This window comes from Meriones unguiculatus, chromosome 3 (assembly GCF_030254825.1).
Source record: "Meriones unguiculatus strain TT.TT164.6M chromosome 3, Bangor_MerUng_6.1, whole genome shotgun sequence".
Classification (NCBI taxonomy): Eukaryota; Metazoa; Chordata; class Mammalia; order Rodentia; family Muridae; genus Meriones; species Meriones unguiculatus.
In genome coordinates, this window is record NC_083351.1 from 162,567,365 (window position 1) to 162,589,167 (window position 21,803).

The following is a 21,803-nucleotide window of genomic DNA, read 5'->3' on the forward strand; positions in this document are numbered from 1 at the left end:
TCCATCACTACCCTCACACCTAATAAAATCACCAGCAGTTCCTTATCCTTAGTAACAACGAATATCCCATTAATATTCCAACTTTCTAGATTGTCTTCAACTCTTTACAAAGAAGTTGACCTGTACAGATTAGGACCTCAACTCACACATTGCATTTGTGATTAGGTATGTCTCCCAAGAGTTGGAGTGTTGTTATTATTATTATTTGTGGGAGGAGCCTCTTTTAAAGCATGGGATACTCTTCTAGCCACCAGAGCCAAAGAAATCTTCATTCCACCATAGTATAGGGAGGCCAGTCCTGGCAACCCCCACTTCCAATCCAGCCAGGTTTAACAGTGGAACCTGTAATTCCCACACACCCTCTGCTCTCCTAAAACTCATCCAGAAAACACATTATTGAAACCAACTTGAAAGCGATTCTGTTATTATTTAAGGTATAGATTTCAGTAATAGGCAGCAATACCGACAGCTTCCATTGTATTCCCACGATGTCTGTGTGTAAATCGCTGGCATTGGCTTCTTCAGACACTAGGCATTACATTGCTGGGACAGATTCAGGGAGCTGAGGGTTTAGGGCTCTCTCTCTGAGTAATGAACGGCAGAGATAAACAGGCAGACCTTAGTGACAATGCAATTTAATACAAGCTGGTACAGATTGCCCTTTGTGGCAGGCACTTTCACTGTACTGGTGTCCAGGTAAAGATGCTGAATTCTTGAGGCTACATTCTTTTTCTCTTTTAGTTGAAAATAGGTTCTTCTCTCATACAAAACGTTCTGACTACAGTTTTTCCTCCCTCTACTCCTCCCAGGTCCCCCATCCCCCCTCTTCCTGAGATCTACTCCCCCTCCCTTCAGAAAAGAACAGGCCTCCAAGAGGCAACAACCAAACATGACGAAACGAGATACAATAGGACAAAAGCCCTCATATTGATTGGGGCTGGACAGGGCAACCCGGTAGGAGGGAAAGAGTCTCAAGAGCAGGCCAAGAGTCAGATACATCTGCTCCCACTGTTAGGAGTCCCACAGAAACACCGCGCTAACAGCCGGGGGCCGAAGGTCTTTAAGGGGTCAGCGCACTCTTGGATTGCTGAGGGTGTTGTGGCCTAGCTTCTGCATGGTGTAGAAGGAAGCTGACTCACATTCTTGCTTGTAACCTCCTGGCTAAAAGGCAGAGGCCCCAGGAGGTCTAAGTAGGTCGGGGCAGCACCTTAATGGAAATGTTTATGAAGTGCAGGACTGTACTTCATAGAGAGTAAAGGAGGCTGTCAGCTTGGGGACAGCACTATTGTTGAGACCCTGTAGTGGCCTTCTGAATTTTCAGGGTCGTTTTCCATCTTTGCCAGCATTTTTTTTTTTTGTTGTTGTTGTTGTTGTCTAATTTTTAATGATCACCATTTTGACTGGAGTGATACGGAATGTCAGAGTAGTTTTGATTTTACTAATGGCTAACAATACTGATTTATTCGTCATATATTCCATGTATATTTATTTGTCATATATTTATTAGTCATACTTCTACTGCATTTGAGAAGTATTCAGTTCAGTTGTTTATTTATTGATTGGAATGTTTGTTCTTTTGGTGTTCAGTTTTTTGAGTTCTTTATGTATGCTGGATATAAATTTCCTGTGTAATAAATAGTTGGCAAAGGTTTTCTCCCACTTCTAGTCTGCCTTCCTCACTACTCTATTTTTTTTAAGTGTACAAGGCCCCTGGCCACTTAATTTTCATTTGTGTTTTGAGGCAGGATCTCACTGTGCAGCCAAGGCTGACTTCAAACTCAGGATCTTGTTCTTTTAGCCTCACACATGAGCGCTGGGCTTGCAGACATGTACAGAAGCCTTCCACGTGATACAATCTCATCTGTCAATATTCCCTGATCCAGCTACTATAAAATCAATATGGAGACTCCTTAAAAAAATAAAGATAGAACTATTACCAGAAACATTTCTTCTGGGGATACACCCTGTAGTAAGCATCAAAGCCCGCTTACTACTGAGCCACCTTTGTTGCCCACGTTTACTGCTGCGTTATTCAAAATGGTCAAGTTGCAGACTCAGCCTAGGTGGTTCTAATCAGATGAATGGATAGAGAAAAATGTGGCGTGTATACACAGTGGAGTTGTTTCGGCCATAACAAGAACAAAATTACATTCGTGCTAGGAATATCAGGGGAGCTGGAGATCTTGATAAGCGAAACCTGCCAGATGTGAAAAGACAGGAACCTCACACCTCTATGCATATGTCGAACTAGGGTTGCGGGAAGGCATAAGGGATGAATATGCTCAAAGGGCATCACCTGCGTGTATAGAAATGGTACAGTGAAGCTTTGTATGACTATACACTAAAGAGTACACAAAATAGCATGGCTAGATGAAGAGTAAAGTGGGTTTCTGTAAAGATTGAATTAGCAGAGTTGTACTTTGTATAGGGCTCGTCACAGAACTCGGTGGCAAGTATTTAAAGCATGACTGACTTAGTAGATAACGAGAAGATCTCAGGTTAGGACACATCACTGTCACTCTGCTAAACAGACATTAAACCAACTCCTGATGACTTACAGTCATACCTATAAATGACTGAATCTCTCAGCTCTCACCAGAGAAGTTTCTATTTTCAGTTGGTGGTAAAAAACACAGAGACACGCAACTGTTCAAGGTGTAGAGAATAAGAGCCTGAAGAGTGTTCAGCCCTAAATGGAACATATACACCTTAGTATCCCACAGGCTCAGGGATTGTTATGGGAGAGGGGCTGGATGAAACAGTATGTTCTGCAGACAACAGGGCAAGCTGCACGTATGAATTCACAGTGGGTGTGACAGCATGCACAAGCCCCGTGTAAGCCTAAGTCAGACCACATTCTGGCATGGAGAGGGGCATGAAGTTGTACCCCTAGCCCCACCTGAGCCATTGGCAGTTGTCAGATGTGGGGAGAGGAAGAGTCAGGGTTTTCTGTCTTTTTTTAAAATAAGAGTTTTGTTCCTGCTTATTCAGCCACACTCCAGTGGAAGGCCACACCCACATCCAGGAGTATTTGGGCAACCCATATTGGCCTTAGTAGTGATGGGGGTGGATTTGGAAAGAGTTGGGGGATATGGGAGTGAATATTATCAAAACACATATGAAGCTGTCAAAGAACTAATTGAAAATAAGGCATTGAGGAGAGGTAATCCTCTCAGAAGTGGTCAAATAGCATGCCATGCCATATAAACACAATGGTACAAAACATCTGAGATCCAAGAGGTATCTTTATTTTTACCCCTGTAGACCCTATTTTATTGGTAAACCCAGTCAAGATTTACCTTCGTCAATACTACAGGAGGAGAGGGAATAAGAGCAAAGGATAGACTCTTATGTGTATGAAAACGTCACAGTGAAACCCATTATTTCATATGCCAACTAAGGAATTTAATATTAAAATGTTTAAAATAATGAACAAGTTGAATGTTGGTAATATCTGCTTCTATATTGTTGCTGGTATTAAAATCCTCCAGTTAGAATCTTTAGCACCGTATATATAAGTCGGTTAGACAGACTGTGCAGTACCCCAGGTTGAAGTAATGCATGTATAATGGTTAACACATTGACTGGACCATAGTAAGAACTTAACCAAATGCCAGCAGCCTCATCTTTGCCAGTTGGGTGGTAGTTCAGGGTGGAAGAAGGGAACTGTGTGGCTGCCATATTGGTGAGAGAGGGGAGGAGAAACACTTTTGCTGATGTCAGTTCTCTGTGTCAGAGGTGACCAGGTCATAGGCTATCCCAGATCAGGTGCTATGCGGCTGACTCCCAGCCTGTGTCTTGACAACAATTTCTGCCTTTGAATCCCTACCCATCTCCCATCTTGAATCTAATCTGAGATTAATACACATTAATCTAAAATAAGCGTGTACAGAATCATAGACTAATAAGAATGCCAGCGTGGCTTATTTGTGGCATTTAGTTATCAATGCTGCCTGTGGACTACCTGCTCTAGATAACTTATCACCGACCCATTTCAAGTCTCAGTCCTATTTGCAAGTAGCTGCTGTCTAGCTTCTTTGTAGTTTTATTTATACACGTAATGGGATTTTAATTTGTCTAGCTGTAGGTCTGAGGGGCAGGGCTGAGCTTCCTGATGTCTTCTTATGTGGCGTCTGGGTACCTGATTTGCTAATTAGAGCAGCGCATACCACGCAAAGCTAGGGAAGGCAGCCTGCTCTTCTCTGCTGAGTAGCTTATACTTACTACAGAAGATTCTTGTGGAAGTGGTTTACCCTCAACACAGAGGGCTCCTATAAGGAAGAAATAAGGGATGGTATTCAAGATGAGGTGGACACCGAATTATTTCATAAATGAGTGGGTTTGAAGGGAAATGCTCTAGAAGCCAGTGGCATAAACTGGAAAGCACTAGTGGGGGTAGGTGGAAAGGAGCCACAAACTCTTGCTTTAAAACCTGCATTGTAGAAAGCTCCCTTGGCTGGTAGATGCCTTCTTTATGGTATGGGTGTGCGGCTGTGCCTGCCTGTCTATATGGGGTAGCCTCATTTCCCCCTTTTTCTTTTTCTTTCTTTCCTTGGCTGCTGGCTGTGGTCGAGTTGGCCAGAGAAGGGACAGTAGAGGACATGCCCACTGCTGTCCTTGCCCCTGATTCCTTTCATGGAGCAATAGTAGCTATGTCATCTTGCCTGACTCCTATCTTAGGAACCTTTTTGTTTTCACACCAGACTTCTCAAAGAGAGACAGCTGAAAGTTAAGAGTTTAGAAGGAAGGTTCTGTCTCCTGTCTACAGGATAAATCCTAAGAAGACATTTTGAGAGTAGGTGCTTTAAGCCACATGAGATTGTTGTGGGAGATCCAAGAAACCCATTAAACATTAAATTGTATGCAACCACGAATGTAAACTGAGTCAGGGGAATGCCCCCAGTGCCGGGACATCCGTCTGTGGTTAGCATAGTGTGCCCTTCCCAGCAGTCTCTCTGTTAGAATGCCACATCCTTGCAGATGACTCTCCCTTGCTTTGGAGCCTCGTGGCTTTCTTATCCCCAGAGCCCATCTGTGCCTCTTGCCACTTCAGGCCTTGCCTTTTGCTACACAGTCTGCGCCAGCCAGTCAGAGCTCAGATGGCAACCTGGGCACAGAGCTGGGGAGGCTCTGCCCCAACATGGAGAAGATTGAAGGGGAGAGTTCAAAGGCACTTATGGGAAGCAGCTCAGAGTCATGGGATTTCCTCATGGGATTGAATTCTAGCATTTGGGTTTGTAGGATTATTCAGATCTTAGTCTCTCATATGGTCCCTTCAAATTTTCGATGTAGATGCAGTGAGGTTGATTGGATTTGGTTACTTCAGGGACTTATTTAAAACCAAGCCTGAACTGTGTCAGGCTTGTTGGAAAGATGCTGAAGTGAAAGTTCACTGTCCCTAAGCACAGTTGCTAAAGGGGTCACCCTCAGCTTTGCCTGATTCAGTCTGTACCTGACCACCGTGTAAAATAGTATTTCCAGAATGGTGAGGAAGTTACTTTTTAATTTGAAATTTTGAGTCAACTGTAGATTTGAAGGCATAGTTGAGAAATCATAGAGAAATTACTTTTGGGGAACAACCCCATACTTTGCCAGCTTTGCTCTGTGCTCGTTAGCATTCTATAAAACTATAGCATAACCCATGTTTCCACTTCTGCAGTTCTCAGAACTCTTCAGATATAGCCAGTTTTACCTGTCATCTCCCTTTTCTGTCTACTTTCTGTAAGGCTTTACTACCTGTGTAGATCTGTGTTTCTGCTGCCACGGATGATCAGAGCTATCACTGTATTACCCATTTCTTGCCACCATCCCTCTCATCTCTGACCCCTGGAGACTTCAAATCTGTCCCTCATTTGTAAAAATGGCCACTTCAGAAATGTTGTCTGAGTGAATTCCACAGCACGTAGCCTTTGGGGCTGGCTCGCTGTCCCTGCATAATCCCCTAGAGTCACACTGCCTTAGTGTGTGGATCAGTGGCTTATCCTTGCTTACTGCTAAGCCATATTCTGTTGGTAGGATGGATCGTGGCTTTTTTTTTTTTTTTTTTTTTTTTTTTTTTTAGATTTGGGAATGGATCGTAGCTTTTTAACCATAAGCATTCACCTGTGGAAAGGCACTGGGGCCTGTTCTAGTTTTTAGCTATTATCAACGAAGCTGCCATGAACCCTCATGTGCAGGCCTTTGTGTGACGATAAATTATCGTTTCTCTGGCATAAGTGCCTAAGAGCACAAAGAAACTTTTAAAGCAGTTCGTAAGTCTAGAATTATGTGCAGCGTGAGCCTGAAATGGGTTGCGGTTTTACCCTTTTTTTTTCAGCCTGAAATCAGACTTCATGTGGGGCCATGCTTCCCTGGCTCTCGGCCTGTGTCAATGACCAGATTGATCAGGGAGTTCCTGAAGCGGGAGGGAGGTTTTCTGTACTTTGTGGCCTGCTGATCTGTGGCAGGCAAGACTACGATCAATCGTGCCCTGTCATGCTGTGTTAATGTCTCTCTCTCTCTTTTCCTAATACATGCGTCCAGGGCTTCAGCACTATGTGTGGTTAGGCCAATGACCGTGTTGTTCCCTCTCACTTCCTGTGGGGATGTGTGGCTCTCCCTCAGGGACTCGGGTGAACTTTTGAAGGGAACTGTTACAACTTTCCCTAGTCCTCTTCCTGCAGTGGGCTGCAGTGAACACATGTTGCCAAAAGGTGGCAGTGCACTTTGCCGTGCTGAGCCGTCTCTGTCACCTGTGACTCTCAGTTAGTTGTATGTTGTTCTCTATGCTCACGTTGCAAATATTTATGGACAACACATTTTGCAGAGCAACAGAAGCAGCAGATAAAATGCTGTTGGTTAAAACAAAAACTCAAAAGGAAACATCCTGTTGGCAGAGAACTTCTTCGGAGAGTGATTCTCTATCAGAAGTGACAAGGACAGGGAGCAGCTTAGGAATGCATGTGTGAGTGGACAGCTCTAAATGCTGGAGCAATTGTTGTTGCATTTTGTGTAGTTCCTGTGACGGGCTGCGTTCTACCTCTCATCTGACTTAAGACAAGCCAAAGGGTAGGGACAGCCCAGTTTTGAGCTTTGAGACTTGCAATACCTTTTAGACTTCAAGTAAGCTCCTGGGAAACACGGTTTGCATAATGGTCACAACAGTGGTGGTTAATATAAAAATCTTCACTCTCAGTATTTTTCCGCTCCCTATACATGTCTGTGCCTCGGGGCCTGTGAGTGCAGAACTGTTCAGCATTTGCTGTGGACAAAAAAAAAAAAAAGCTTTTATAAAATGAGAGGTGACGGGGTTCGTTAGATGTCATAAACAGACCAAGCTGGCGAGGATAGAATAGAATGCTTCAATAGAAGGTTAACTAATAAAATTGAAGCTGCGTGCACAAATTGAGCCAGTAATGTCAAACTCTAGTTTGGACATGTTGACAGCTGGAGTCATCCTGTTCCCTGGTGCCACCTCTGGAAGCAGCCAGAAGTCCCCGACAACGCTGATCTCTGAGCAGCCTGGCTCAGGCCCTGGGGGAGATGGGCCGTTTCTGGATTCTGACCGCAAGCCCTAGCATGGCCCCCCCAATTCCACGGATAGCATGCGGAGCCTAAGATGTTTGTTCTGCACAATAGATGCCACGATCCGAGAACACACAGCAAATTTGCCATCCCGGGGTGACAAGGAGACAGGTGGCTCCGACCCAGGCAGCAGCCTTTTTGCTAGTGCACCCCTTGGCAGAAGCCCCAGGCTAAGAGACAACTGTGCTGCATGGAGTTCTAACTCTGAAACCAGATGCTGTTACCATAGAGACAAGTGAACTGCTACCGTGGGAGGCGCGACCGGGAAGGATGGTAGAGGGAGGCAGGAGGGCAAGTGAGGCGAATCTAAAGGCTAGCATACCCAAAGACCTTCAACCTTTAACGGCACTGTGACTAGCAGGCTGGTGTTCTTGAAACTTGTGTGCTGGCGGCCTGCCACTTGCTGACTGGCTGAGTGGCAGCTGCTTGCGCTGTGAGTACTAGTTGCTGAGCACGTTGGCAGTTGGCGCAGGCTCAGGGGGGTGGGGAATCTCAGAGGGCTGGAATGTGGATGGGTACGCTGGGCCCAGTGGTTGACAGTTTTGCACAAATGTTTCTCGTGCCGGACTTAAGTCACCCTCACAGGCCTTCTCAGTGATTAGGACCGGCTGGAGAGAGCCTGCCCATTTGGCAGGCGACTTGACATGTGTTCCAGTTAAATCATTTTTGCTATCCCAGAGTAATGGGGAATTAGAAAAACCCCCACTGTGGGTCTGGACTTGTATAGAAGAAGTCTAACTTTTCTGATCAGAGGCCAGGTGGAGGAGGGCAGTGTTGATTCAAAGTGGATTGTTCACTGGCTGGGTGACTTTTCCCCCCCTCCACCCCCCACGCTGGTAAGGAGCTTCCAAATCTGTTCGGAGTTTTGCCTCGTGTGAACAACAACTGAAGCTGTGTGGAAACACACTTCCTGCCCTGTTTTCAGCAAATGCAGGGCACGTGCAAAGGACATTTTAAAGGACAGCTTTGGGGGCCTGATGAGGGACTGGATGAGTTAATTTCTTCCTACTGATTTATAGAGGGAAAAATGGTCGGGTCAGCCACTTTACATGGTATCTCTGTCTTGCTAATAATAGCCAGCGACTGCTAAGAGGATATAAGACTGAATAACTGATGTTTGTCATGTAAAGATGGGAAGAGGAGGGAAATTTCTCTGGTCTGTGGAGAACGCCAAGTGCACCAGCACAACCTCACTCTTTGAGGAAGAGCAAGGGCTGCCAGGCTTCATGCTTTCATTTTCTTTCACTTGTCCCTTTTCGGGTGGAGAAGAGGCCTGCTTGCAGAGACCTTGCATGATCCATCAGAAAGAATGAAGTTCTGATGACTTGCTATGTATAGTCTTGAAGGGAATGTGAAATATGCGTCAAAGAGCCAAGGAATGCACAAACCATGACCCCCATTCCCAGCTCAGACAGTGGGGGTGGGTAGTTTTCTCGACTTGGACAGAGGGCTTTGGGCACTGGCTTTTCTACCTTCCCTTGCTGTCATCTCTGGCTTTCTTGCTTTCCGTTTGCGGTACCTTGTGACAGATAATTTTGGAAAAGGCTTAAGATTTCTAGGTTAAATGTTTTCTTTAGAGACAACCTGATGGGTGAGAGGGCACAAACTGATGTCTGCATTTAGTTATGTTGGAGTCAGCATGCTGCCTGGCCTGGGGTTAGCTCTGAGAAGGAGTGAGGGACAATCTATTCTGGTTTCCAAAGGGAATTGGCACAGCTAGGGCGCATGCTGTTGCACTCTGGGATTTTGCTGTTCTTCTGAGTAGCTTTAAGAAAATGTTCTCTTTAAGCCGTCATCCTTATCTGTGTGTACAAATGCTGGGTAACTGGTGGCTCCTTGCACTTTGGACTGCTCCCTGACCTCCAGGGGAAGTCTTTGAGGTAGATATGATTGTGTGTTCCTGGTGTCTCGAAGTGTGCAGGGTCTGCAGTATTCACTCTCCTCTATGGAGGCAGGTAGGACAGAGAAAAAGGAGCAGGCGTACACCCTCTCTGTTCCCCTCTCCCTCAACACTGAGCGTGGCCTGTTTCAAGTGCTTCTGTGCTAGACAACCGTATCCACCATATTGCCAGAATCCAACTTTGGCTTCCCAGTCTCCATCTTTCTCAGCTTTCAGGTGGGGTTCTCTGCTCCCTCAGGCTTCCCCGATGTCACTCACACCCACTGTACACTTCCTCACTTCACTGCCTGCCTTGGGAATGTGGATGTGTTTTAGCAGGTAGTCTCAGGTCTACTTCCTTGGACCCGCTCTGCTTTCCTGCATGATTGCATCTGGTAATGACGTCAGCACCAGCTTGGTGCACAGATTTTGCCACATTTAACATCAGCCCTGAGTCCCTACTTTCCAACTCAGGCAGTTGTGATCACATCAGCAAGTATATATACAAGTATACACACACACACACACACACACACACACACACACACACACACACACAATGCTCATCTCAACCTTAAAGTGTCCAAAATAGACTCTCCATGCCTTTCCAACAGCCCATTCATCACACAGTCCCCTTGATTATTGTGGTGGTTTATGAGTTTCTCTCGTGCCCTAACCATCTGTTTTCCACATCACAGGTTGAGTGACCCCTTGAAAAGGGAAAGCAGTAAATGCCGGTCTCCATCTTACTGGTCTTCAGAGGCTTCCAAATGCCTTCAGTTCTGACTCCTTCTGGCTTGCATGAGCTGGCTCCCTCCCATATCATCTGCTGCCATCTAGCCTTGCTGGACTTGTGTCTCTTCCTGGGCGGTGCTAAACTTTTCTACCTGAGGGCCTTGGCACTTGCTAGTATTCCCTTTGCTTGGAAGGCCTTGCTGGGCATTTTGACTCAGTGACTTGTTCCCAAATCATGTCACTTCCTTGGTCAGCACCGCCCTATGCTAGGCAGCCCCTGGTGCTGTTTACAGTGCCAAGCCTTCAGTGCTCACTCAGATTATCTCGTCACTCTGCTCATTGCTAGTTTCGTCTTATTTATGGATATGCTCCCCTTCCTGGGAAGAGTAGCAGGAATAGAGAAAGCAGTAATTAAATATTTGCTGAATCCACAAGTAACGGCTGTATTATTTAATCTTCCTGGGAGCCTAAGGCTGGGAGAGAGGTCTGTAAATGGCGTGACTTATTAGCCTTTAGAGAATTCCTTTCCCACCGTAATCCTGCTGATTGACCCATATCTTATTTTATACATTTTTCGTTTGACTGCAGAGAAGAAACATCTTCTGGCATGTATCAGGATCATCCTGATACATGCCAGAAGATGTACACAATGCTCATCTCACTATTTGGATGGGAAGAAACTCGCAAGTGTCCAACAGGAATGAGTTTCTTCCCATCCAAATAGTGCTCAGCCCAATCCTGCTTAGTTTCTGAGACCAGACAAGATTAGGTATACTCAGGGTGGCATGCCGGTAGACTAGTAATGAGTTTCTTAGTGACAAAAATAGAGAAACTTATTTTATTGTTGAATGTTATTTTTCATGTGTGTGTTCTCCCTGTCCCCCTTTGTGTGTGTGTATGTGTGTGTCTATGTGTGTGTACATGTGTATGCCACAGCACATGGGTGGAGTCACTTGTGTCTTTCTACCATGTGGGTTCTAGGGATGAAACCCAGGTCAAGCACCTTTACCTGCAGAGACACCTTACTGGCTCAAGAATCACATTTTTAAAACAAAGTAATATGTGCACAGTTTGGTGCTGAGCGCTTGCTTTCAAGTTTGGCCCCTCATTCAAGTCTCAACACAGTCAATGCAGAATTGATGTTATTGTGTTGAATCATTGTGAGACTGATATTGTTACTCTCATTTGATACAAGAAAGAAAATCCCTGCAGCTCAAAAAAGTTAAGTACTTTGCTCCAGGGGGCGTAAACTACTAAGTTATCAAATTAGATTTTTTTTTGAAGTTTTGCTTCTGACCTTTTTTGCAAAGGGGATTGCTTGCTAAGGGAGATACATTCCTAAAATAGGAAGAGAAAAACTGAATTCTGTGCACCTCTGCCTAGATTATAGCAAATATCCAGAGCACCAGAATAAGTTATGCAGACAGTATGGAAAACAGACTCAACCATATCCAGTGCCTGGGCATACGATTGGATGCCTAGAATACACAGGGAACATGTGGGTCTCTGGCAGAGCTCACATAGAGGGTGACACGGAGCAGCTGCGCCCAGAGAAAGTTCTTTGTTACAGGACCACTCTACAGCAGCAGCAGCAGCAGTCGGGCAGTTCAGGGTTTCTTTCTGTTTCCACTGTAAAGAGAGTTCATGCAACTGTGGATATGAAAGTTAATGCAACGGGAAGGAGCTGCAGAGTAAGAGAATAGAGCTGCGCTCGTTCTGTAAACTGGAAACAGGTTTGGCGCCGGGAGACTGAAAAAAAAAAAAAAAAAAAAAGGAAAGACAAAACAAAAACGCTGCCACTCCTTGGATAGATTCTGAGGTCTTATTTAGCATATGAAATTGCAGAGTAGATCCCATTATGTAAGGAGACAGGAGGACGGCATAACGTGGTTACAAAATGAAGAACTCTGTGCCCTTCAGTGAGGAGTTAACAGTGCAGATAGCACACAGAGAGACGCGTGATAGCAGCGTGGAAATGAATGGACGGGTGGCATGTATATGCGCCTCTTGCTGAAGCCGGGTGCTGGCTAATCCTCAGATGTCAGGTTTCCGTAAGGCCAACATGTGACTCAACGCTCGCCACTCAACACAGAACACTGGTCTGGTGTTAAGAGGCTGGCTGCAAGCTAGGCTCCCACTGTGCATTAGCCCAACTCCCCGTCGCTCCGTGTGTGTGTGTGTGTGTGGGTGTGCATGTGCTCGTATGGGGGTATACATTTTGTGCAGTGGGTGTTTAAAGAGCTAAGCACTGAGTCTGGATTTCCACATCACGAGCACTTCAGACACACCAAACTTCCTCTCTTGGTATTTTTTTTTTTTAATTTTGCTTTCTCCTTCTGCAAATCCCCGGAGGGAGAATCCCCCTCAACACCCAGCCTACAAGATTGGGATGATTTTCTGTTACCTATCCATGTGGCTACCCGCTCAAGGTTAGAACCGAAGCTATGTGGGGCCAGCGCGTTCTCCAGCACCAGATGAGAAGAGCTGTGTGAAGGAGTGACAGCCACCAAAGGAAGAGGGACTCTGCCCTGCAAACATGAACAACAGCTTGCAGGTTAACCTGCCCAGAAGCTGGGCTGCTTCAAGTGGCTCACTTCAGGAGAAGTCTGAGCATTCTTTTTTTCTTTTCTATTACTACAGGATGGAGGATGAAGCTGTCCTGGACAGAGGGGCTTCCTTCCTTAAACATGTGTGTGATGAAGAAGAAGTAGAAGGTGAGGCCTTTGGGTCTGGGGGAGTGTGTCTTTATATCCGTGTCTCTAGATAATGGCATTTTTAAAGTTAAATACTAGATCTTGCCTGGGGATTTCTTTAATCTCTACATTTTGCTTTAACACAGGAAGTAATTTTAAGAACTCCATCGGACCCTCGGAATTGAAATCAGCAGGGTGTTACCTGTTAGATTTTTTTTTTTAAAGTGTTATTTTAAAGCAGGTGCTTGTGTTACTTTTCCTCACCATCAGAAATGAATGTTTTACTAGATAATTCCAGGAAGCTGACATATCGATAGAAATATGGTTGTTAGTGCTTTCTACTATTTCTTTTTTTATTTTTATTTTTATTTTTTTAGCATAGGGGAGAGAAACAGATGTTGCTGAAAGAGAGAATGATAATCGTTGTTGTAGGGAAACAGGTCTAAGCTGAGTGTGATGAGAATGGTTGTCATGGATGAGACTTAGTTAAGAAAACACGGGCAAAAATTTTCGATTTGAAAGCTCATCAGAATGTCTTTCACTGATGTTTCCAGTGTCTGTTTAAACTGAAGAGGAGTTCCAGTTTATCTAGTGCCAACATACTTCAGTGTGTGTTCCCTTGACTTACCTCCTGACTTATCAGAAATGCCAGGCGAGTACTCCTTGATTGGTAGTGAGAAGGCAGGGCTCCATTACTATTTACAGAAGTAATAATGTGAAGGCATCAAGAATGTATAGTCTATTATTGGTATTTAAAAGTATGAGATTTCATATGGCAGTCAGGGTTATAGATAGCATCAAATGGAGCTCACAGATGAGCGATGTGACTGGTTCCTCCTGTGAATGTCACTTGAGAGACAGTTCTGTGCTTTGGAGGCTGTGGACTGACTGGTCCTTTTGGTTAGTGTTTCATGCCTCCCAAAACCTTGGCACAGAGGACCATGGCATTGGGAAGAGGAAAGTGGATATTGTGTGCTCTGGAGTGATTCTTCAAGCCGATGGAACACCAGGTCGAGGGTATTCCTGCTCCTGTGATACCGGTGACAGCCCCAGGATGGTGATTGCTAGGCTGTTTCTCTTGTTTATTTAGTGAGTTTCTTCTGCCCTGTAGTGTGGACAATTGGTGCTCCCTCCGCCCCACCCCCTGCTTCCCCCAACTTAAACACTTGAAGAAAAGAATTTGATGCCTAAGTTCCTTAGAAAAATGGAAACTGCAGTATTTTCTCTCATTGTTTTATGGGTTCCTTGCATTTTTATAACATGACTATGGAAAATGTCAAATTGTGGAAGGCAAAAGAGTAAAACTTTCCTTCAGTGATGAAACTTTATTTCAGTCACTGTCATTATCCCTGACTGTAAAAGGAGATAAAGTCATCAAGTTAGTGCATAAGGAATAATGTAGGTTTGATTGAAAATTCTAAAGTTTTTAGAAGAATTAAAGTGAAAAAAAAAAAAACAACAAAAAAAACTTTGGGAACGGGAACCTACAGTATGCCCACATTCTCCTGTGAGAACAGGGCCCTAGCTGAGTTCTCAGGGGATGTAAATCCAGAGTCCTGAAGGTGCTTCAGATCAACAGCATAGTATTGTAGTCAGATTCTTAAAGCTTTGGCTAGGAACTATATTTCCTGAATTATTTCCCTTAATTTTCAAGCAGAAAAGTAATCTATCGATCACAGTATAAACCATAATATAAACAGCACACAATTCTGTAACCATATTTCTCTGGGAGAGAACCAGAGGTTTCAGGAAGTCAGAAGTGTGTTGGTTTAATGGCAATAAAACTTGCACTAGCCCATTCTCATAAGACATCCACATTAGAGTCACCCTTTCATGTTGTGGGCCAGTGAGTGCCTGATCTGATCCCACTATTTCAAGGCAGGCAAAGTTGTCGCCTATTGAAGCCAGGCCATTCAGGATGGTAGTTGCTTATGGTAGATTTGGTGGAGATTTCCAACAGTGGAGAACAATCTACAGTAGACAAGGTGGAAGTTATAAATCGGCTCTTTCTCCTTCAGTACCCTTCCATTTGGTCCTCCTCTCTCTCACTGGCTTCTTTAGGTATCGGGAGGACTTAAATGCAATATTAGTTATGGGTGGGAATATGAAGAAGCTGAAACTGACCAGGGCGTGATGGTGTATCCGTGCACCCTGTGATTGACTGAGGAGAGGGACTGTGATTGTCTTGACTTTTGATGAAGATGGCCTTCTAAGTGAGGATATGTTTCTCAAGGTTGTAAGTGCATCTCCTATTTATAATTTCATAAAAAAAGTGTTACCGATGGGGAACGACATGCTACTTCCCAAATAGCTGCGTCTTTGGCACACGTAGGCAGATGTTCTCCTGTGCTTAAGGATTGAGAGTTCAAAGGACAAGGAGCTGGAGCACCTTCCTGTCAGTTATCACTTATGTTTCCTTTGACCCCAGAAATTATTTGCTTTTCTTCTAGGATGACCGTAATTAAAGTATATTACAACACACCTTGCAAAAGTAAGCTAGAAACTTTGTTTATTTTGTAATTACCATAGGTTTTAGTACCTGAGGTCTAGTAGCTATAGCTGCTTTGACATGTTCAGGCAGTAACCCTGAGAATCCCCAAGGTGGGCTGCATGGGTTCAGTGTCATGAGGCCAGAAGAGCTAGGTTCTCTCCTGGCTTCTTCCAATGAGGTTCTTGGGCTGTAGAAACTGAGACCTCAGACTGTGCCCCCACTTCACCTTGTTCAACCTTATTCTCAGTGGGCGGCATGGCACTTACTCCGCCTCCTAAAATCTCAATAGAGAACCATCAGCCGCAAAATGCAGAGAACAAACTGAGTCAAGACAGGAGTCATCTTTTGTTTGAATAATGAACTTCTCTGCGCCGCATATATTTAAAGACTTAAACCTTGTTTTCATAAAATTTCCCTCAGTTGTTAATGGCTTAGATGTAGCATTCCAGAAAGGAAACCAAGTGCCAGTTTCAATTTTGACAATAAATGGAAGCTTTTGGATCCATTCCTTTGCTGGTTACCTTACACTGTGTGCGCCTTTAATATTGCTAATATTGAGTGCCAAGTGTATCAACTTGTAGAAAGAGTTCAGACACAGATCTCAGCTCTGAATCAAAAGGACTAAGCTTATCCTTGAACACTGCTGTATAGAACTGGTCAGTAGATGACAAATTGATGCTGCTACAACAGCCTAGACCAGGGGAAACAACTACTTGGATTTGATTTCAAACATAGAAAGAGGAAATTGCCAGGTTTTGTTGGTTAAGCCAAGCTTGAGATAGTTTTTTTTTTTTTTTCACCAGATGAGAGGAAATTGTATGGGTTAAAAAAGAAGTCAGCTTGGAGATGGGTATAGTGGTTGTTATCTATAATTCTAGCTTGAGAAGTGGAGGCAGGAGGAGCAAGAGTTCAAGGGTAGCCTGAAGACTGTGTCTCAAAAAAATAAAGCCAGCTTGGATTTTGTAGCTGTGTGATATAAACAGATTACTTAATATTCTCATATTTTGCAATAGGGGAAAGAGCAAACTCCACCTTATCCTTTGAGATAAGGCCTTGGCTCTGCTGGGCTAGGTAACTCCCCAGTGGCCTTGGCAGCTCTCACTTCATGAGGAGGGGCCTGTCCTTAACTTTGAGTCCAGCTAGCAACTCAGGAAACATAAAGAACAGCAGGACAATATGGCCTGAAATGCCTACGTTTCTGAAGCTTGCTCAGTGCTCTTTCAAAGCTGTTAGGGTATACTGTGGTGGTTTCCCTCCACTTCAAAGCTGAGCCCCAAAGGAAGTGCGTTCTCACCTGTCAAAGTCAGGAATAATCCTAGAAATTCCACTGCCCTCTGATGGCCATTAAGAAAGAGAGTATTGTTACAAATTCTGGGACTTCTCATGAGGGCTTTTCAGGGAAATACATTTTTGGAAGTGTATGGCAGTATTTGGGACAGAGTTCCCAGTCACCAAATATCTGTTAAAACAAAGGACACATTCATCAATGTATAATATGTATTAAGTAAAGCATGTGCAAAATTATATGGTTCTCATATCTCTGCTCACATTTTTACTTAGTATTTCATACTTAGTATTTACAATCAAGTGGTATGATATGGCCTCTGTCTTTTCTTTGGTGTCCTGTTTGATTTTACAAGGATCATTTTTAATTTTATATTGCTTAGATATTTGTAGTGATAAGAAAAAGCAGCCACCGAACCTTCTCTCTCTAAGCCCCTCTGGTTCTATGTTCTGAAACAGAGAGACTGAAATGGTAAAATGGTGGGTTTTGTCTTTTTGGAGGTCAGGACCTCAACATTTTACAGACATGAAATCATAATGACTCAAGCTTGTCTTCCCTACAGGCTATTGTGATGCTCTGTTTATACATACTAGAGGAAGGTAGCTGAAAAAAAAATGGGCCTGGTAGACATTTCCTAATAATTAGAGTGGTCAAAACGATAATTGCAGTGAAGGAGTGAATGAAAACCTATCGGATGGGACAGGAGGGGCCACGTCAGGGCTGGGGCTATTCTGAGCTCTGGCCCTAAGTGTCCGGTTGCATTGTGCTGGCCTCTTCTGCGCTGTTCACTCTAACTGCTCAGAAACAGTGTGTACAGAGGAAACACTTGGGCAAAGACTGCTGAAGGAAAAGCCTTCTTAACAGAAACAATGCACCGCCACATTGGAAAACCTTAAAGAGACACGGCAAAGCTTTAAACGTTACTCCTTGACTAGCAGCTTGGTCCTGCTCTCCTGCAGCGTGAGCCCCTGTAGATCTTTCCAAATCCCTCCTGTATTTCTCCTTTGGTCTCAGCTAACCACTCCCCAGATGCCCTAAAGCCTACAGCTCATATCTCCAAGGCTGCCTAACACCTCCTGCTGTTAGAGAACGGAAATCTTTATCCCCAGATTTTGTCTCCAGTGAGGAAATCTGATGTGGTTTCATGGGGTTTTGAAACAGGAAACGGGAATCATACCTTCCCAGAGCTTTCCTCTGTCAAGAATTCCCTGGTAATATGTTACCCAGACTAAAAGCCCCTTGAAGCCATTTCCTGCTCTAAGTGTTGACATTCTTTTATGGCAATAAGCCTCAACAAATTGAACTTGGTACTTTGTGCTTTGCAAGGATTCAGACATTCTGAAACAGTACTCTCGGTCAGTTTTGTCTTAGATGCAGCTTTTTATCTGGTCCTGTTAGTGAGATGTTTCATATTTACTTTGGGAGTACCTACCGTTTGCTTTCATCTCGTGATGCTAAACTAGAGTCATTAAGCATCGGTTGGAGAATAAAATTCCAAAACTGAATCCTGTTACCGAATCATTGCACCAGTGAAGGAAGCCACTTAGAGCAGAGCTTGGGTTTCTGTCTCCATTCAATGGAAACAGGGAAACATGCTTTTTATAATATAGCGTGTGATAATTATCACAAACAGTTGTGCCATTGATACACCTGGCAGTAAGAAGAGTAAGAATCTTACCCAGGGTCCTCCTTCTTGCTTAGGTGTACAGATTTTAGTATGTTTATCCTATAAATGTGTCTAATATCCACTTGTGAGTATATACCAGGTGTGTCTTTCTGCTTCTGTGGTACCTTACTCAGGATGATCCTTTTTAGAGCCATCTATTTGCCAGAAAATTTCATGATTTCCTTGTTTTTCCTTTTAAAATTATTATTATTATTATTAGTTGTAACCCCCTCCCTCATCTCCTCCCTGTCTCACTCTCCCTCACTCTTCCTCCCTTATCCCTCTTACCTAGTCCACTGATAGGGGGAGTCCTCGTCCCCTACTGTCTGACCCTAGCATATCAGGTCCCCTCTGGACTGCCTGGATCCTCTTCCTCTGTGGGTTGGCTAGGTTGCCCCACCAGGGAGAATGGATCAAATTATTATTTTTTTCTTGCTGAACATCTTGAGCATCCCATCTGGTTAACTAATACATTTAAAGAAGTAAGAAAATTCATAAAAGTGAAATAGACAATTATCAATAATCAACTATATATTTCTTAGCTGTTTTAAACATTTTTTGTCTATATAATATACATTTTCCCTAACATCATGGAAAGTTCACTGTAATCTCTTAAAAGCAGAGTTTCTGAATCTGAAAATAAAATACAGTTGACGCCGCATACTACAATTATGAATAGCATTGTTCATGGCTCTTAGTTATGGAATACCTGGTCTTGCTGAAACATGGATGTGAAAGCCTTTAAATAAAATGGATTTAGAACTGAAAATTCAAACAAGAGGAATAAGCCTAATTGTATAACATGATAACATTAAAGAAAAATATTACATCAGTAACATTTTTTTAGTTAAAATTTTATTGTTAATATTAATTACAGTTTATTCACATTTCTTTGCTTTTAAAGCTGAGTAGTATTCCATTGTGTAAATGTATCACAATTTCTGTGTCCATTCCTCTGTTGATGGACATCTGGGTTGTTTCCAGATTCTGGCTATTATGAATAAAGCTGCAGTGAACATGGTTGAACAAATGTCCATGTTGTATACTTGAGCATATTTTGGATATATGCCTAGGAGTGGTATAGCTGGATCTTGAGGAAGCACTATTCCTAATTGTCTGAGAAAGCACCAGTTTGATTTCCAGAGTGGTTGTACAAGTTTACATTCCTACCAGAAATGGAGGAGGGTTCCCCTTTCTCCACATCCTCTCCAGTATGGGTTATCACTTGAGTTTTTGATCTTTGTCAATCTAATGGGTGTAAAGTGAAATCTCAGGGCAAACAGGATAGACAATGGAAGGGGGAGAAAACAGGGAGCAGGACAGGAGCCTACATAGAGGGCCTCTGAAAGATTCTACCCAGCAGGGTATTGAAGCAGATTCTGAGATTCATAGCCAAACTTTGGGCAGAGTGCAGGGAATCTTATGAAAGAAGGGGGAGATAGAAAGACCTGGAGGGGACAGGAGCTCCACAAGGAGACCAACAGAACCAAAAAATCTGGGCCCAGGAGTCTTTGCTGAGACTGATACTCCAACTAAGGACCATGCACAGAGATAACCTAGAACCCCTGCACAGATGTAGCCCATGGCAGGTCAGTGTCCAAGTGGGTTCCCTAATAAGGGGAGCAGGGTCTGTCTCTGACATGAACTCAGTGGCTGGCTCTTTGATCACCTTTCCCTGAAGGGGGACATCTTTACTAGGCCACAGAGAAAGACAATGCAGCCAGTTCTGATGAGACCTAATAGTCTAGGGTCAGATGGAAGGGGAAGAGGACCTCACCTATTAGTGGACTGGGGAAGGGGAATGGGGAGGAGAAAGTAGAGGGAGGATGGGACTGAGAGGGGATGAGGGAAGGAGCTACAGCTGGGATACAAAGTGAATAAATTATAATAAATAAAAAATTAATTAATTAAAGAAAAAGAAGAGTAAGAATGCTTTTAGAGTGAGGAGAGGCAGAGTATAAAGAACTTGTTATTGAAGGGTTTGAGGCCCTGAACCTGATTCCTCAGAACTCTGGACTTGGGGTGATAAATGTCTGTAATCACTGTGTTGCTATGGTGAGTTGGGAGACGGAGGCAGGAGTATTTGTAGAAGTGGATAGGCCAGCTAGCCTGGTGTACATAGTAACACACGGTAAGGAGACCCAGTCCCAAGCAAGGCAGAAGATGAGAGCTGACACTTGAGGTTGTCAGCTTACTTCCAAATGTGTTTCTTGCCATGTGAGTACACGCACGCACACACACACACACACACACACACACACACACACACACACACACATTATTATCTTTCTAAAAGTTCTAGATAAGACTGAGTGCAGTCAGGCCGGTGTGGCCTTACGCATCATTCTGAAGGTTTTAGTTGGCCACAGTGCTGTTTTGCTTCCTTAGTTCATTACCCCCAACACCCAGCCTTTGCCCTCTTAGCTGTGTTTCCCTGCAGCTTTCTCCATTGGAGAGATCAAGAAAGAATGGACGAGTGAAGTTTCCCAAGGACTACCGTCCGCTTCCCTTTGGGCTCATTCTGTTTTCCTTTCAGCTCTGGATATCAGATTTAATGTTCACAGTTAGACTGCTGATATACCTTGCCTCTAGTTTATTAAATTGTCTCATTTTCTAGGAAGAATCATGTCACATTGTCTATGCACCCAGGGTAAACGACTTGCCCATTGTCCTCTAAAGCCTGCAGTGTTTTCCCCTGGAACATAGAAGTGTTCTGGTGCATAGTGTTCTGGCAGTGAGGAGGATGTGTGAGTGGAACACGTGAGCATACCATATGAACGCTCACGAATCTTCCCCTGCTCCAGCATAGACTAGAATAATTTTGTGCCCTATGTGCTACTATGTGATTTAGGTGCCAATTAAATGAGACCGTGCAACAGTATAGAGGTACTAAGTATTCCTGCCTGAGTTAAGTACTTCTTTGTTTTTAATCATTGCAAAAATTTTGATGGAGGGGGGTGATTAAAAGCTAGGCCTGATGAGTATAAGCAGAGGAAGACAGGACTAAAGATCAGCTGAGGTCCTTTTGTTACTGCGTGAGCCTGTCTCTGTTTTACTTTACTCTTCGGCTAATTCCGAAAGGACTGGGTTGGGAGCCTGTCGGGACAAGGTTCATAGGAGGTTCCGTACGCTGCGTCCCGACACCGCTGATTGCCAGGTGGGATGACAGGTGAAGGTAGAGAGGGTGGTGAGTGACACCCATTGAATCAGCAGTATAGGTGACTTAAATAATTTCTTTCTCTGAATAGCGAGAAGGCTTTTGAGTCTGGTAATTGCTTTTACCTTTCACAGGGTTGGAATGAGAAGACAGCTGTCCTAAGATACTCAGTGGCTTCACCTTTAGACTCCGATGATTTCGAAAGAGCTCTGCGAGATGTTATTTTACTGAATATTTCCAAGGCTGAATGCTCGGTACCTTTTACCAGGCTGAAACATCTGGAAATAGAAATAAGGGTGAAATTTCAGAAATATTAGCCAATAAATCTCTTGCA

General features: G+C 43.9%; 1 protein-coding gene across 7 annotated transcripts in view; it reads left to right on the forward strand.

The window, feature by feature from the left end:
- Positions 1 to 21,803, forward strand: part of Slc4a4 (solute carrier family 4 member 4) — a 426,516-nt gene that overhangs the window by 114,151 nt on the left and 290,562 nt on the right. For all 7 annotated transcript variants that reach the window (XM_060381236.1, XM_060381237.1, XM_060381238.1 and 4 more), the window contains one exon: positions 12,818 to 12,891. In XM_060381236.1, coding sequence (XP_060237219.1) covers positions 12,818 to 12,891 — 74 coding nt within the window. Of the gene's footprint in view, positions 1 to 12,817; positions 12,892 to 21,803 lie in introns of those variants that run through there.